The sequence below is a fragment of the Sinocyclocheilus rhinocerous genome, unplaced genomic scaffold (assembly GCF_001515625.1).
Source record: "Sinocyclocheilus rhinocerous isolate Xijiao unplaced genomic scaffold, SAMN03320098_v1.1 scaffold548, whole genome shotgun sequence".
Classification (NCBI taxonomy): Eukaryota; Metazoa; Chordata; class Actinopteri; order Cypriniformes; family Cyprinidae; genus Sinocyclocheilus; species Sinocyclocheilus rhinocerous.
In genome coordinates, this window is record NW_015664702.1 from 660729 (window position 1) to 677640 (window position 16912).

Genomic DNA, 16912 nt, shown 5'->3' on the forward strand with positions numbered 1-16912 from the left:
AAGTCTCCTGCTGCTGCTGAAGATAAGACCAAGGTGCAGATCTCACTAATGTCTCAGATTATGCTCAGATCCCAAAGTCTGCCATCAAACACAAGATCAATAAGATCTCGTCAAATTCTGATCTTCCATCTGCATGCATTTTATAACCCTGTACTCTTCCTGTGACACCTATTGACTCATTTTCAGGACAAACATCTCAGTCTTCTCTGTCTCAAGCGCTTGTGAAGGAGCAGGTTGTGTGGGGTTGAGGTTGGAGTGCTGTGTGAGATGTATATTTGCATGATTTACTCCATTGTAATTATCTGAAGGGGAAAGCGGCTTTTCCGGCGCTGAGTAATGAATATGTTGTTTTATCATCAACAGCCTCCATCAGTGTGATGAGAAAGTAATTACTATTATTTTGTCGGCTGTTTTTCAAAGGGGGCAATATAAGCAGCATCTAGATCAATCTACTTTAATAAAACGTTTGATTATATAGCCAGATGACCCAAGGATACAATTAATTAGCCTTTGCAAATGGCAAAATTTCAATCAAGACTGGAGTCATGCTGAAAATTCAGCTTTGATCACAGACATAAATGCATTTTAACATACATTCTCATGGAGAACAGCTATTTTAAATTGTAATAAAATTACATAAATGTACTGCTTTTGCAGTATTTTTAATCAAATAAATGCAGCCATGTTGGGCATAATAGAAAATAAAAAATTATAATAATAATATAAAAATAAAACAAATAATGAGATAAATAAAAATGATAAAGTCAGCTCTTTTAAACTGCAATATTTAGTAAGCAAAAGTTTGTACCTTTTTGAGCATTATACATTCATATGTAATATCCATATATATAATATGTTGTTTTATCATCAACAGCCTCCATCAGTGTGATGAGAAAGTAATTACTATTATTTTGTCGGCTGTTTTTCAAAGGGGGCAATATAAGCAGCATCTAGATCAATCTACTTTAATAAAACGTTTGATTATATAGCCAGATGACCCAAGGATACAATTAATTAGCCTTTGCAAATGGCAAAATTTCAATTTGAAAGTAAAAAGAAATGCTTTAAAGGCTTGGAGAGCTTCCTTCTTAATGTACGGGTGTACCTCAATCTATTGCTCAAATTTCTCACTTAAAGAGACAGTTTGCCAATATTTTTTTGTGAGTATTTATTGATTTATTCTGTCACTAATTTGTGATTCAATTTCACTTAAAACTAAGTATTTTCTTAGTATGTATTTATTTATTTATTTATTTATTTATTTATTTATTTGTTTGTTTGTTTGTTTGTTTGTTTGTTTGTTTGTTTGTCTGTCTGTCTGTCTGTCTACTACTATTTGGTCATTTCAGCTTATTTGTGAAGTAATATTTTGTCAGTATTTATTCATTTATTTAGTTATTGTTTTAAGTGAATATATATTTTTTCAGTATATATATATATATTTATTTATTTATTTATATATATTTTTTGTCACTTTGATGATTTTAGAGAAGAAAGCAAGTCATAAGTCATACAGGATTGGTAAATGACATAATTTTCATTTTTCTTTGAACTATTCCTTTAATGTTGTGAGAAGCATTTCATGGAAAATGAAAGATGACAAGTCACATTAAAATCATTCTCCGAATCCAAATGTCCTTCGTTTGAGGACAAACAATCAGCAAGAGTCTGTTAAAAAGAATCAGCACCTCGGGTCGTGAACACTTGAACTGCAGTATGTAGTCTTGAAAGACAAGCCGGTCTGTATCCGTCTGAGCAGACGCTGCCGGCGGTGTCTTCCATAAATCTTCGCCTGAGGCTGATAAAGTTAAAGCAAGACGTTAATTTGAGTACCATATGGTCGACTGGCAGTATTTCAGAAGCTGCTGTCTGCATCACATAATTTGATATTCACTCCATTTGAGAACAAGGTGAGAAAATGGTCTTGGGAGAGTCCCACTGGCGTAACAAGCATTTCTGAAGGCTGCGTTTTTGTTTGGTAATTTAATACATGGACTGAGAATTTTTTTTTATTTTTACGCTTAAGATGTGGTAAATCCTAAAATAAAATAAAACTAAATAAAATAAATAAAAACTCATTATTAAAATAAATTGTTACTAAATAATAATAATAATAATAAAAATATTAATAATAATAAGTGATTTTTTTCCTCCTGTTTTGTTTGTGCAATCTTTATTTTTATTTATTTGTACACTTAAAATATGGTAAATAATTTATTAAACAACAATAACAGTTAGTAATACACATTGTTAAGAACTTCCTTTGCACAACTTTAAAGGCGATTTTCTCAATATTTAGATTTTTTTAATTTTTTTAATTTTTTTTTTGCACCCTCAGATTCCATATTTTCAAATAGTTGTATCTCGGCCAAATATTGTCCTATCATAACAAACCATACATCAATGGAAAGCTTATTTATTCAGCTTTCGGACGATGTATACATCTCTATTTTACCCTTATGACTGGTTTTGTGGTCCAGGGTCACATATAAATATATCTTATATATGCATCTATAATGAATTTTATTTGTGTTTCTCTCTATTTCAGAATTCTTTCTGGAGTTGCTGGACAACTCGGAAAAGTCACTGAACGACATGTTTGTGCGCACATACGGCAAACTGTACACGCACAACTCGGAGATGTTCGAGGATCTGTTCTCCGAGCTCAAGCGTTACTACACCGGCGGAAACGTCAACCTGGAGGAAGTGCTGAACGATTTCTGGTCCAGACTTCTGGAGCGCATGTTCCAGCTGCTCAACTCTCAGTACACCTTCACAGACGACTATCTGGAGTGCATCAGCAAATACACCGACCAGTTAAAGCCCTTCGGAGATGTGCCGCGCAAGCTCAAGGCTCAGGTCACCAAGGCCTTCATCGCGGCTCGCTCGTTCGTTCAAGGACTCATGGTGGGTCGGGAAGTGGCCAACAGAGTGGCAAAGGTAAGGCATCTATTTTTACACGAGTCTTCCTGCTCGTGCTCAGCTTTCACTGGACGTCTAGACAGGTCAGTGGCCTTCAGCGTCTGTTGATGAACTAGACCCCATACTGCGCAAGAGATTTGGAGAAAACATCAGTGAAGCAGAGAGATATGCTTTCCTGTGTTTTTTTCTAGTTCAGTGTATTATATTAGAATATTTAAAGTATAATATGTATTGTATTATATTAAAGTATTATTCCATTAAATTAATACAAAAAAACAATACTTATTTTTTTTTTATTTAGAATGTAATATTTTTCAAACTATATACTTGATATACAAATTTACACATACAATAATAATTCTTATTATTATGAGTATAAATTATACTAATAATATTAATAATAGTATAATATATTATAATATGTTAACTTTAGCACTTATCAGAATCAGAATCAGAATCAGAAGAGCTTTATTACCAAGTATGTTTACACACACAAGGAATTTGACTTGACGACAGGAGCTTCCAGTGTAGAAGAAAGTACAAACATAGTGCAGACATACATGATAGTGCAGACATACATAGGAATACACAGTAGGGATGTATAATATATTAAAGTGTTATTTTTGGTCACGCAAACATGTAAACATGTAAATATTTGGGCTTTTTACATTTTATATACAGATTTAAACATAAATATGTATTTTTATGTATTTTTTGTAGAGTAAAACTTTACATAAACATGTATATACTTTGTAGAAATGTATTTAGTATTATTATTATTATTATTATTTTCAAACTGTATATTTGATATATATAAACATAAATATTATATTATATTATATTATATTATATTATATTATATCATCAGCATTATTATTATTATTATTATTATAAATTTAAATGTGTAAATATTTATTTTGATATAATTTGGGATTTTTTTTTTCAAGCACACTTTATTTTTTGTATAAACGCATAATTTAGTGAAGCCATTTATTATTATTATTATTATTAAAAATTTATATTTTTTATTATTGATATTTGTTATTTATTTAGATAGTTATTGTAAACTTTTATTAGTCTTTTACACTTTGTATAAACTCCATGTATATTTTGTAGAAGCTGTTATTTTGTATGTATTTTTCTGAAGGCCACTAGGTTGCATGTTTACACGAGTGTTAATGCGTCTTAACAGCACAGAAGCGCTTTGATGTGACAGCCGCGCGCTGGACAGGTTATGACATCCGTGATGAGAGATGCCCTGCGGAGCCACGGACATTTTTCTGAAGGGAAGATAAAAGCGATCGGCTGGCAGCCGCAGCGGGCATCTCTGCCATCGCTCAGATCCGCCTTTGATAGCTCGTCTCAATCACATTTTCCGCTGGATGTTTATGCTGTTTAATGGCTTACTAGATGATTAGAATAATTATTGATAGATTTGCTGCAGAAGAAGTCCAGAGAATGTAGTGAGGCAGCCAGGCCTGGCCTGTTTTACGTGCTTTTGCTGAGGTAATATGTAGATAAGCTGCTTTTGTATTTGTGTTCGTCTGTGATGGCAGAGGTATTGAGGAATGACTGTTGTTTTTGTGCGTTATAAGGACCTCTGTGATGTTCAGCATGAGAGATGAGCACATCTGTCGCAGATCACCGTTCACCTTAAGCTAGGGTTAAGGGCTGAGCAATATATAGCAAATTATATACAGGTTTCTGGCATGAAACTCTAGATGGCGCAATCCAATAGGTCTAACGCAATCTGACGTAATGACATCATTATCACATGGCACAGCTGATTGGTTCTCTCCTGTATCGGTAGCCAATGAGCTCGCTGCTCAACATTCAAATATATGACTAGTGCTTGCCGTAGCAGTTGCAGCTTGATTCAGAAACCCTCTGCCTTCCCCAGCTCCACCTGTATAGATCTGCTACGAGGTGATCATGGATGCTATATGGGATTATTTCATGTATGTTATATTTGCAGCAACAATATTTCTTACATGCTCACAGCAGCATGTTGTGGATGTATTGGCAGTAGCAAGTCTCGGTGTGTGTGTGTACCTGGTTAGGACCTTGTGGGGACATTTGGTTCCCATAATGTAGGGAATTCCAGGGGGTCATTTTTTTGGTTTTGAAAATGTAAATGCAGGACGTTTTGTGTGAGGGGTAGGGTTATGGTAAAGGGGTTGGAAAATACAATATGTACAGGCTAAATACTATCACACCTATGACAAAAAAAAAGGAAACTCAGCTTGAACCACAAAAACAGGATATGTTAAAATAAATAAACAATTAAATAACTAAATAAATTAGTACATATTAAAAAAAAATTATAATAATAATTGAGATGTGATTTTCATATATATATGATATATATATATGAAGTATTGCCCAGCCCAATCTCCAACAGGTTTATCTCTCTCTCTCTTTTATTAATTTCCTGTACTTTTAATTAACATCATAGTTCACATTTACCTTTACATTTATGCATTTAGCAGATGCTTTTATCCAAAGTGATTTGCATTAAAGGAACATAAGCCATTTGTGTTTTGTTTTGTTTGTATGCATCAGACGGTCGTCTGTGAACAGCTCTGAATGGCCAAAGACGTGCCTGATTTGCAGCAGCTACTTTAAAGCTGCTTTAACAACTACATATGGATAGAAAATACATAAATATGGTCCACATAAATGTTTGAATTGTTCTGTTTTTGGCACTTTGACAGAGAGTTCACATGATTATAATTGAGCAGGATTATTCTTAGCCAATCAGGCCGTATTGTTTGTAATGGCACGTCTGTCCAGTCCACAGCAGTAGGGAGAGCCGCAAATATATTTCTTGGGTAATAACATATAATTGTCATTAGGAGAAGTGTTCTTGAGAAATGCTTACTGAGACCGCAGATTCTTGAAACAAAGAGTCTATAATTACTCTGTTGGACTCTGCAAATGTCTGCTATTAACAAAATGCATATTAGCAGAAGTTAATTTTCACCAAAATTGCACTAATCCTCAAATTTACCTTTAAATGTTTTAGCAGTGTATGCAAAAGTAATGATATGATAAGACATTTTCCTTTTAGTAAACTTAAAAAAAAAATAAAAAGTAGGTTTTGAAAGTAAGTTCACTAAAGGACATTGCCACCCAAATGAAAGTTGAAACTAATGCAGACACTTTTAATCAACTCTAATTATTTTTGTATATATAACTCATATTGCACGTACAGTTTCAATGCCAATATCAATGCAGGAGTCTCTCTGTCACGGAACTGCTGCTGTGTAGGAGCGAGGAGACGTAGGAGAATTTTACTAATTTTAATAATCAAAAGGAAACAGAAAAACACACGTAGCAAGGTTGACATACAGCAGAACGGGCTCGAACTCAAATAGGGCAGATAACGAGGGGCAGACAGGTGATGAGGATAACTAATAACAAGGAACAGGTGATTACTAATAATGGGAAAAGGAACTGGAAGGACCAAATAAAGACAAACAGGAACACACACGTGATACTCTCAGAGTGAAGAAAGGCAAAGAGAAACAAGGACAAAATCACCTTGACCCCTCATTCACCCTTTTACACAAACATGCCACGAATGTCTGCATTCCTGTAAAACTGAACTCAATGCATGGCTTAATGGATGCATTTTACTTATTTATTATTTTTTTGTTTTGTACATATTTTATTGATATTTTTTTTTTATTTTTTTTGCTTGTGTAAACTTTTGTGAGTGTTGATTTTAGTGTTCATTGATATTGATTATTTATTGATTTGTTAATAAAAAACGAAAACAGACAGACAGACACAGATAGACAGACACAGATATATAGATAGATAGATAGATTGATTTGTATACATACACATACACACACACTGTATTTCCAAGCCCCATCTCAAATACTCTTTTTAGTTATGACTGGCAGGTTTAACTCTCTTGCATTAAAAAAAAAAAAAAAAGGTATAATTTTAATATAACATGCCAGTAATTGAAGCTTTCTAAATGATGACGTAAATTGTAAATCCATTTAATCATCAGTGTTTCATAAAGATGTTTTTTTTTTTTTAAGTATACAGATGTCTAAAACCAATAATGCATTTTTCTAGCTACAATAAATAAATAAATAAATAAATAAAAAGCTTTTTAAATAAATTAAATGGTGTTCAAAGAAATTCAGTTTGCAGCCAATCTTAAGGTACACGAGTATATTTCTCCAGGATGCTGCAGGATGACAGACTCATATGTGAGTGTCTCTGTGCTCTCCATCACGCAGCATCACTAATGGCTGTGTTTTGATTCTCTGTGTGTTGTGTGCTAATGGACCAGGCCTGTTTTCACAGGACTCTGACCTGTACGGGGCAGGAATATCACTGACCTGATGTAGGAAACATGAAGAGAAACACGCTAAAATGTTGTCTTCATGCACGAACGCGCTCATATACCTAGCCTGATATTGTAGTTATTTTGACATTTCATTTGTAGCTCGGTTTTGCTTTGAAAAACAAGCTGTTTGTGCTTTGCTACTAATTTAAAGAACTCAATGCTCTTGCTGTTCAGATCACTAATGGTTTGTCATTAGACAGATTTCATTTTGCAATTGGATTTTTTTAAATTGTACAAATAAACAGAAAAATAAAGGAGATAAATAAAAGGTTACAGTTTATTTTAACTTGAATAAAAAAGTCATTAGCAAATTATTCCTTTATTGTTCCTAACAGATGAGAAGTTCATATACGTTTAAATATTAATATCTCTGAAAATAGGTTTTATACTTTTTATCTGTTTGAAATGTCATTCATATTATTATATTATATCATATTATATTATATTATAATGCAATATAGTATAATATAATTACACTTTATTTTAACTAATAAATAAGTCATTATCAAATATATAATACACAAAATATTAAAAGTTCATGTACTTTCAAATGTTAATGTCTATGAATTATTGAATATGAATGATTTATATTATAATATAATATAAAATATAATAATATATGATAATATATAAAATATATAATTATGTACATTTATAATAGAAGTTGTTTTCATCCAATTGGAGCAACTGTTCTTATGTTTCTTGTTTTTAAGTATGTGTATTTTTAATTTATTATTTAGAAAATGTACTCTCAGGCTATCCAAGAAGTAGATGAGTTTGTTTCTTCATCAGATTTGGAGAAATGTAGTGTTTCATCACTTGCTCACCAGTGGATCCTCTGCAGTGAATGGGTGCCGTCAGAATGAGAGTCCAAACAGCTGATAAAAACATCACAATAATCCACAAGTAATCCACATCACTCCAGTCCATCAGTTAACATCTTGTGAAGTGAAAAGCTGTGTGTTTTTAAGAAACGAATCCATCAATAAGATGTTTCAACTTTAGACTGTTGCTTCCGAATACGAGTCTATAATCCATAATATTGCTTTCTCCAGTGAAAAAGTTGTATCATCTGAATCAGGAGAGAAATCTGCACAGATCAAGCACTGTTAACAAGAGCAAACAGTTCAAAACAGCTCTAAACAAATATGTCAGTGGATTTTGATGTGAGAGAACAACAAGAGGTGGACTTTTTCACTGGATGAAGCGTCAGTGGACTCGTGTTTTAGCCAGAAGCAACCGTTTTAAAGTTAAAATGTGTTAATGATGGATTTGTTTCTTACAAACACACAGCTTTTCTCTTCACAAGAGGAGTGATATAATTTAATTGTGGATTATTGTGATGTTTTTATCAGCTGTTTGGACTCTCATTCTGACGGCACCCATTCACTGCAGAGGATCCTTTGGTGAGCAAGTGATGCAGTGCTACATTTCTCCAAATCTGATGAAGAAACAAACTCATCTACATCTTGAATGTTCCTGAGGGTGAGAACATTTTCAGCACATTTTCATTTTTTTGTGAACTAATCCTTTAAGACTGTTGTGTGTGAACTAAAACTGCATGTTGTTATTAAAAACAAAGAAAATGAAAGTTAAAAATGTAAATACCTTTCACGTCATTGAGTAGTTGCGATTGTCTGAACTTAAACCACATTAGATTCATGACACTGGGCATGTGAATGCAAACTTCTAGATAAGCAAGCTCGATTTCACAGTCTTTGTGTTCTGAAATGCAGTTCATAATGCAACACAAGTGCACATTGTATTCTTACCGCTGCTTTTTAACTGTATGGCACAGATGCATGAAGGAAAGTCTGTCGCTCTTTTGAATTTTGCAAGAATGCGCTTAAAGTATGTACAATGTTTAAAGTATGCATTCATAAAATCAGTTGTCCGAGTATTTGCATTCATGTGTGTGTACTTGCAAGGAGTATGTTTCTTGCTTTTAGCTTTTAGAAGGCAACGATAGGGAACTTTTTTTTTTTTTTTTTCACCAGGATATTGTATTTTGAAGAGTTCAAATAGAGCTTTGATTTTTTTTACAGACATAAATCCTGATCCTAATAAGAGCCTAAGCAAATCACTGTTCAGTGTAAACATGTTAGAAATATAAGTTGCATAGCTGCATTTAAAAATAATGCGAGCTTGACCTTAAAGCGAACTTTGGAAGTTTTCCATGCTTTATCAGGCCTTTTCGTTAAAAAAGAAACTCTTTTCTTACAGTTGGGAGGATAGAGTTGCCTGGTTCAATAGGATCAGTAGCCTGTCTGTCTGCTGAACAGACGTCTGTTAGTGTCTCATTGATGGTTTCTCATGGGAACGCCACCGATTTTCAAGTGCACATACTCTTTTTGTTTGAGAGCTGAGCTCGCCACATTGTTTACAAGAAGGCCACATTCTGTAAAAACAGCAATACTTCAAGTCTTTGTGAAAGAGTTTACCTGAAATGACATGACTAAATGCTCATTTTTGCATGAACTATTTAGCTGCATAAGGATACCTCCTTCACCGGTTGACACTGTCATTTTAGTATTGAGATACTATTATAGTTTTTAATTCATATTTTTAATCAGATTTTATTTTTATATTAGTTTTATTTGTTTTTATATTAGTTTTTATTTTAATAATTGTTAGAATTATAGTAAAAAATACAACACAATGTACTGTATTTATATGAAATAATTTCCAAATTGATTATTTATAGGTGTTTTCCAGGTATATTTTGAATTTTGTACTAGGTGTAATAGGTACTTTGTACTTTGTAATAGGTGTTTGTTTTTGTTTTTTTTTATTAAAAAATTTTTTTATTAATTAAATAAATACATACAATGAGAAATGTCACCAATTAGCTAAACTAAAAGTTTTAATTTTCTTTTAACATATTTTTATCTTAAGTTTTTAACGTTTTTAAACATTAAAACATATTTCAATGTTTTAAAAAAATGGTGATGTTTTGAGTGTTAATGTAGTATCATTTAGATACTTTTATAGTTTCTATTCATATTTTGAATATGTTTTTATTATTTTGAATATGTTTTTTTTTGTTTTTTTTACAATATATTGAATATGCTTTTTTATATCTGTATTTTAATTACATTTTATATCAGTTTTAGTTATTTATACACAAAGTTAAACTAAATTTAAATGAGAAATGTTGCCAACTGGCTGAGGAAAAAAATAATAATTCTGTTAATATTCATTCATTCATTCATTCATTCATGTATTTGTGTGTTTATTTATTTATTTATTTTCTTAGTTACTTACCTACCATAGTATAATTAACCTGAAATGATGTAACTAAATTCTATTTTTTGCTGGTTTTGGCAGGATTATTTTATGATTATAAAGACACTGTTATAGTTTTATTAATCTTTTGAATAAGTGTTGTATTCTATTTTAATTTTAATTTTAGTTTAAGTTTTAGTAATTTTTTGTGTTTTTGTCCTTTGTATTATTTTTGTCAATATTTTTATTAATTTGTATTTCAGTTTTATTTATTTTACTACATCAAGTTAAACTAAATTAAACATTTTTCTAATAAGATTTATTAGATTTAATTTATTTATGTATTTATGAAAATAGTTTTTTTTTTAATGGTTTTAGTTTTAGTTAGCTATAATAACCCTGCGTCTATATTTAGTACGTCTGTGTGCATGTGTGTGGTTGGTGTTCTCAGTGTGTTGGTTGGTAATTGAGCATCAAAGCTGTCAGAGGCCGTGTTGTGACATTATGTGGGTGCGTTCCTGCCTCCCGCCGTGTCCCTGACGACCCCTGACATTTGAGACGCGGCTGAAGTGCAGACTCTGTCAAGTGCGGCACCTTTCATCAGCGAGCAGGCGGGTGGCCCAAGGGTGTAAACCTAACACCGTATGACACTCCGGCCTGAGCCTGAGGAGTTGGCCCGGGAGTGAAGGGGACCGCCGGAGATCAGGTAGACAGATGCCCGGCGCACGGCTCTGGTATTTTCCTTTTAGTCAGCCAGCGTATGTCGGGGTTCATCAAAAAAGCAATCGTCTGAAGCAGTTACATGGAGGTGCGGGAGGATCTGATGGGTAGGAATGATAAAAGATAAAACACGGCCCTTCATCTTCACGGCCGCAGATAGCCGGTTCGCCGAGGACGCTTGGGGTGACTTTTTCCGCCTGTCCTACCTGACTGTTATGAAGGGCCTTTTGACTTTACAATAAGTGACACTAGACCAGCCTCGCTGGGACTGTCTTTCTCCTCGGCTTTTCATTTTAAAATCCAGCCAGCCGTGTGTCCTTCCTGCGCGGAAAGAGCCTTTGAAAGTGCACATATGTAAAGTGAAGCAGCGGGCCCCATTACACATACAAAACAGCCACAAAGTTCAAAAGTGAGCACAGCGGGGAATAGTGTGTTGAAATTAACATTAATTAAGATCAATAAATGATCAAGTATTATTTCTTGTTAGTTCATGTTAACTAATGTAGTTAACCAATGTTAACTTGAATTTTAGGTAGATTATTAATAATTGTATTTATTGAAAAAGAACACACAGAATGCCCCCCACCCCCACTGTCCTCTTTTTTTTAAAACTAAAATATGGTCACCCTAATAAAAATCTCCATCTTGCTCCGATCTATGTATTGAACGCATCTGTCGTAATTATGACGTCCCAACCCGTTAATACAGTAGAAGTTACATCCTTGTAAAAGGCCTCAATCTGTCGTCCAAATTTCACAGCCTCAATATTGGCTCAGACCCATGATCATCAGCAGTGTCGTATAATCTTTATGAAAATTCAGATCTGCCGCCCGGACGAATCTGTGCCCTTGAAAGTCGTAGAGGAAGAGGAAGAATCTGATGAGCATCTGAGCACATAAAGAATCAGTCGAGCGTGATCCACCGCAAATACAGTGACGGCACGCTTGTCGTTATTACCTGGCTCTCTCTCGTGTGTGTGTGTATGTGATGTGCGGTACTGAGCTGATTGTTTTGGAGGCAGTGTCTCAGCTGGAAGGTTAAACTGTCACTGTACTCTCACTGGCTCTCGCTCGTCCTCAGATGCCGTTCAGTTCTGACTGAGCATTAGAAATTTGCTGAAAGAAAGGCAAAGTTGGTGAATCTTGGTTTAGAGATCCATGTTTTGAGGCCCGTAACATACGCACAAATGCTGATGCTTTTAGCTGTGCAAGCTTTGTGACATTTGCAGCTAGTTACTTAATGTTAATATGGCATTATTGATATGATTTTATAGTATTTATGGCAATATTTTGCAATATGGTCTCATTTGATAACATTAGTTGCATTGAATAACAGGGGCAATGAGCAATATATTTTATGTTAGTGCAGAGTGCATTAATATTAATAGATACAACTGATTTTAAAAATCTATTAGTAAATATTGAAATTAACATTAACTAAGATGTTAATGCTGTATGTTAACAAACCTTAAACCTTAAACACTTAAAAGGTTATGAAACCTTGTAAATGTTACCCCATTTGAGATTTTTATTTGCACTTTTGATATGTGCTTTTGTAATTTTTATTTATTTATTTATTGATTTATGTATTTATGTATTTATTTATTTATTTATTTATTATTTATTTATATAGTCCAGTTGCTCATATAACGTTTCTAATTTTCATTTAGGTTTTTAGTAAAATTTTTACTCTAATATTTATATTTTTGACATTTTAGCTTTATTTCAGTTTTAACAATGATTTAATAATTTTATTAAACTATAAAAATGTTTTAGCAAAGCTTTAGTTTTAGTGAAATTAAATAATAGTTATTAATGGCACATACAAGGGATATCGTATATAACTAACTTAAAACTAAAACTAAAACAATACAAAAACATTTTAAACCTAAAGAATTAAACGTTCACTGAAATAATTTTCATATATATTCCTAAATGAATTAAATAAAACAAAGTTACGAAAACGTAATAATAAAATAAAAATAATATTGTAAAATATAAAAATAAAAAACAATTCAAAATATTTATAAAAACTATAATGGCATCTCAAGGACAATGAAATAACACAGACACAGATGTATGTGCAACAGTTGTGTTTGCATGTTTGCATTAAAATATGTTTTTGGCTCTTTTGTTTCAGTAAGGATATGAATGTTCATCTCCAGAGGAGGATTTTATTACTCAAAGGTTGCTCTTTCAGAGATCTGCTCAGGAGGTCTTAATGGAGATTTTAAGTAGCCTATGTTTAATTTAAAGATCATCTCTCTGATGTTTCTTATAAAATGCCTTTAGAGAAATGCAGACACAAATGAGCTGACATACAGTAAGATTATAGAGTTATAAACTTAACTCTAGAGGAGACACATTTGAGTATTTTTTTTTCTTTTTGCATGACCCCTAGGAAACAGAAGCAAACATTTCTGTTTGCTTTCCATTTAAATTTCATAGTCATTTTGGACAGAAGTTGCAATGTTAAAAGATGTCTCTCTCTCCTGTTGAGTGTGACATTGTTCTGAATAATCATATGTTTCAGGAGTGTGATTATGCAGCAGGAGTGTACGAAATCTTGTTGTGTGGGTTGCTTCTGTTGCCTGGGGCGTAAGCAAAGGTGCTCTTCAAGAGTTCAGTCAAGGTTGGTTTAGTTTGTGAAAGATGTGCTAAGTTGTGCTGGCATGTTAGTTTCAAATTTTTCCATCCATTCATTTTCCAAACCGCTCGTCCTGTGTGGAGTATAGTGGGAGTTTTAATATTTACTCGAATGATGGTGAGGTCAACACAGAGTGAGGTCAATAAACATTGCATGTATATATATATATATATATCTTTATCATGTGCATGTAAGAGTATTTGTTTTGTAGAATGTGTATCCTGCACTACTGGATTCACATTTCCTCTTTACCCACTTTTTTAGCCGTCTTTCTAGGTGGCAGATGGCGTGTTGACTTTTGCCGTGTTAGTTCACTGGCAGTGCCAATGAGGCTAATGATGCTGGCCGGACATGCCTAATGTCCGAGAGAAAGGCCATGCGATGCTGGCGTGAGCGCTAATGTAAATCTGTAGAGAGATTGAGCTTTATTTGGATTAGTAGGACAGTGTGCAAATCTAGTTTGTGTCGTCGCCAGCAGTTTTCTGCGCTTGCATTCCATACGAGCTTTTGTGAAATAAACCACGATTACCGGAGCGCTGGAGGGATGATGTGTTTTTGTAAACCAACCTGTAAGTTCACATCACTCTGATTCCCTCAAAAACACCGTAGGATTTTTCCATTGGCTTTTGAATTATTGCAGAAAATGATTTCTGTGACTGACAAAATTATGATTCATGCATGGTTTGTTTTACAAGATAACCTTCACAAAGTAAAAGTTAAAAAAAAAAAGTTACACTATAAATGAAACTACGTCATGGTCACATGAAGCTTCTTCTGAAGCATGAAGTCGCTCTTTCAATTTAAGAAAAAAAACAAAACAAAAAAAAAAATGAAAGATTGAGTTATATTTGTTTGCATAAGTTGGTTATAAACGCAACGAGGCTGTGAAAGCAACTACTAATGAGTTTACCCGTTCAGCATGAAAAGCTATATTAGATACACTATAAAATTGTAATTAAAATTCCAAGTAAAATTCCAATTTTGATTTCTCATTTTTTGATTAGTTTAAGTAAATAACTAAAAATAATAATAAACTTGACATTTAAAGAAAATTTAGGAAAAAAATAAAATTTAACAAATTAAAATCAAAACAAAAATAGAAAAATAAAACACTAATTCACCGTATTAACAAACTATACAGTGCCATGTAAAAGGTTTTTACCCCTTTCTGTTTTTTTTTGCATAATTTGTCACACTTACAAGATTCAGATCAAACAGATTTTAATATTACACAAAGATAATGCAAGTAAATACAAAATGCAGTTTTTGAAATAATGATTTCATTTATTAAGGGAAAAACGCTGTCAAAACCTGCCTGGCCTTACATGAAAAAGTAATTGCCCGCTAAATCTAATAACTGGTTGTGCCACCCTTTGCAGCAACAACTGCAATCAAGCGTTTGCGATAACTGGCAATGAGTCCTTCACATCGCTGTGGATGAATTTTGGCCCACTCTTCTTTGCAGAATTGTTTTAATTCAGCCACATCTGCATAACCCAAGTGGTCACAAACTGACGGCCGAACATTCTCCTTCAGGATTTTCTGATAGAGTGCAGAATTCTTGGTTCCATCAATTATGGCAAGTCGTCCAGGTCCTGAAGCTGCAAAGCGGCCCCAGACCATCACACTACCACCACCACCACCATGTTTGACTGTTGCCATGATGTTCTTTATGAAATGCGGTGTTGGTTTTACGCCAGATGTAACGGGACACACGCCTTCCAAAAAGTTCAACCTTTGTCTCATCAGTCCACACAATATTTGCCCAAAAGTCTTGGGGATAATCAAGATATTGCAAAAACCTTTTCACGGCACTGTATATGTCAACAATACTAAAATAACAGCCTCAGTTGTTCCTTTTAGCCGCTTTTTTTTTTATTTCAATCTTTGTTTTATTTCACTCTTAAAAATAAAGATTTCAAAAGGGGTTTCTCACAGTGATCCCATTGAAGAACCCAAAGAACCTTTCAATGCATAATTAATCTTAAAATAATAGCATCAAGACAGTCTAAAGAACCGTTTTCCACCATGAAGCAATGGAAAGGTTTCATTGATGTTAAAGGTTTTTAATGGAACCTTCTGTCACGTGTATGTTCCCGTTTAGTTCCTGTTGTCCTTATTTGGTCCTTCCAGTTGCTTTTCCCATTATTAGTATCACCTGTTCCTTGTTATTAGTTATCTTCATCACCTGTCTGCCCCTCGTTATCTGCCCTATTTAGTTCTAGCCCGTTCTGTTCTCCCTTGTCTGGAATTGTTTGTCAGCTCCTTGTGCTACGTGTGATTCCCTGAACAAAAGAATTAAATGCCTTTGTTTTGTACTCCTGGTCTCCTCGTTCCTCGCTCCGCGCTCCTCACAGTAGCAACCCGTGACACCTTCAATACCATTAAAGAAGCTTTATTTTTAAGAGAGTTCCACTTAGAAAAATCCTACTTTGCAAAGTACCAAAGTCCCAGTTAAGACCTGAGAAGTTCTGTAGTTTCATTCTTGAGGAGCCCGGCGTCTTCCTGTTTGCTTCGGGCCCTTATTAACTTCTCATGTCACTTCTCGCATCAGCCCTTCTCTGACATTTGAAAGGAAAGAGAGGAACAGAAGGAGGTGCCGCATCTTCGGTGATCTGATTATCTCATATCCAAGCCTACACTCGCAAGCTGTTTCGCTCTTTCAGTGTGTGTTGGGGTTGATTCTGGAGGCTCGTGCCAGGTTGGATCGGGCCTACTGTCATAATAACTGCGGATTAGATCCATCTGCTGACAGGAATGTTCTTTTTGTCGTGCCAAAAGCGTCACATTAGAGCAGCTCTAAGCTCGCGGTGTTGCGTCGCATCTCTTAACACCCTTCAGGGTTAATTCCGCGCCTTTTCCTAAAACCATTGGTCATATATTTTCATTCCCAGATGCAGCTGACGAATCTCAGGATTTGTTCAGCAAGATTTCCCATGGGTCACTTTACCCTGGCTATGCGGTTCAGCGCTGAATGAGAAATCAAATGTGCCAGGCTTAAAATGGAACACAATGTACCCAACAGGATTT

General features: G+C 34.0%; 1 protein-coding gene across 2 annotated transcripts in view; it reads left to right on the plus strand.

Moving 5' to 3' along the window:
* LOC107730398 (glypican-6-like) overlaps positions 1-16912 on the plus strand; it is a 206663-nt gene that overhangs the window by 105010 nt on the left and 84741 nt on the right. For both annotated transcript variants that reach the window (XM_016541239.1, XM_016541240.1), the window contains exon 3: positions 2549-2940. In XM_016541239.1, coding sequence (XP_016396725.1) covers positions 2549-2940 — 392 coding nt within the window. The remainder of the gene's footprint in view (positions 1-2548; positions 2941-16912) is intronic.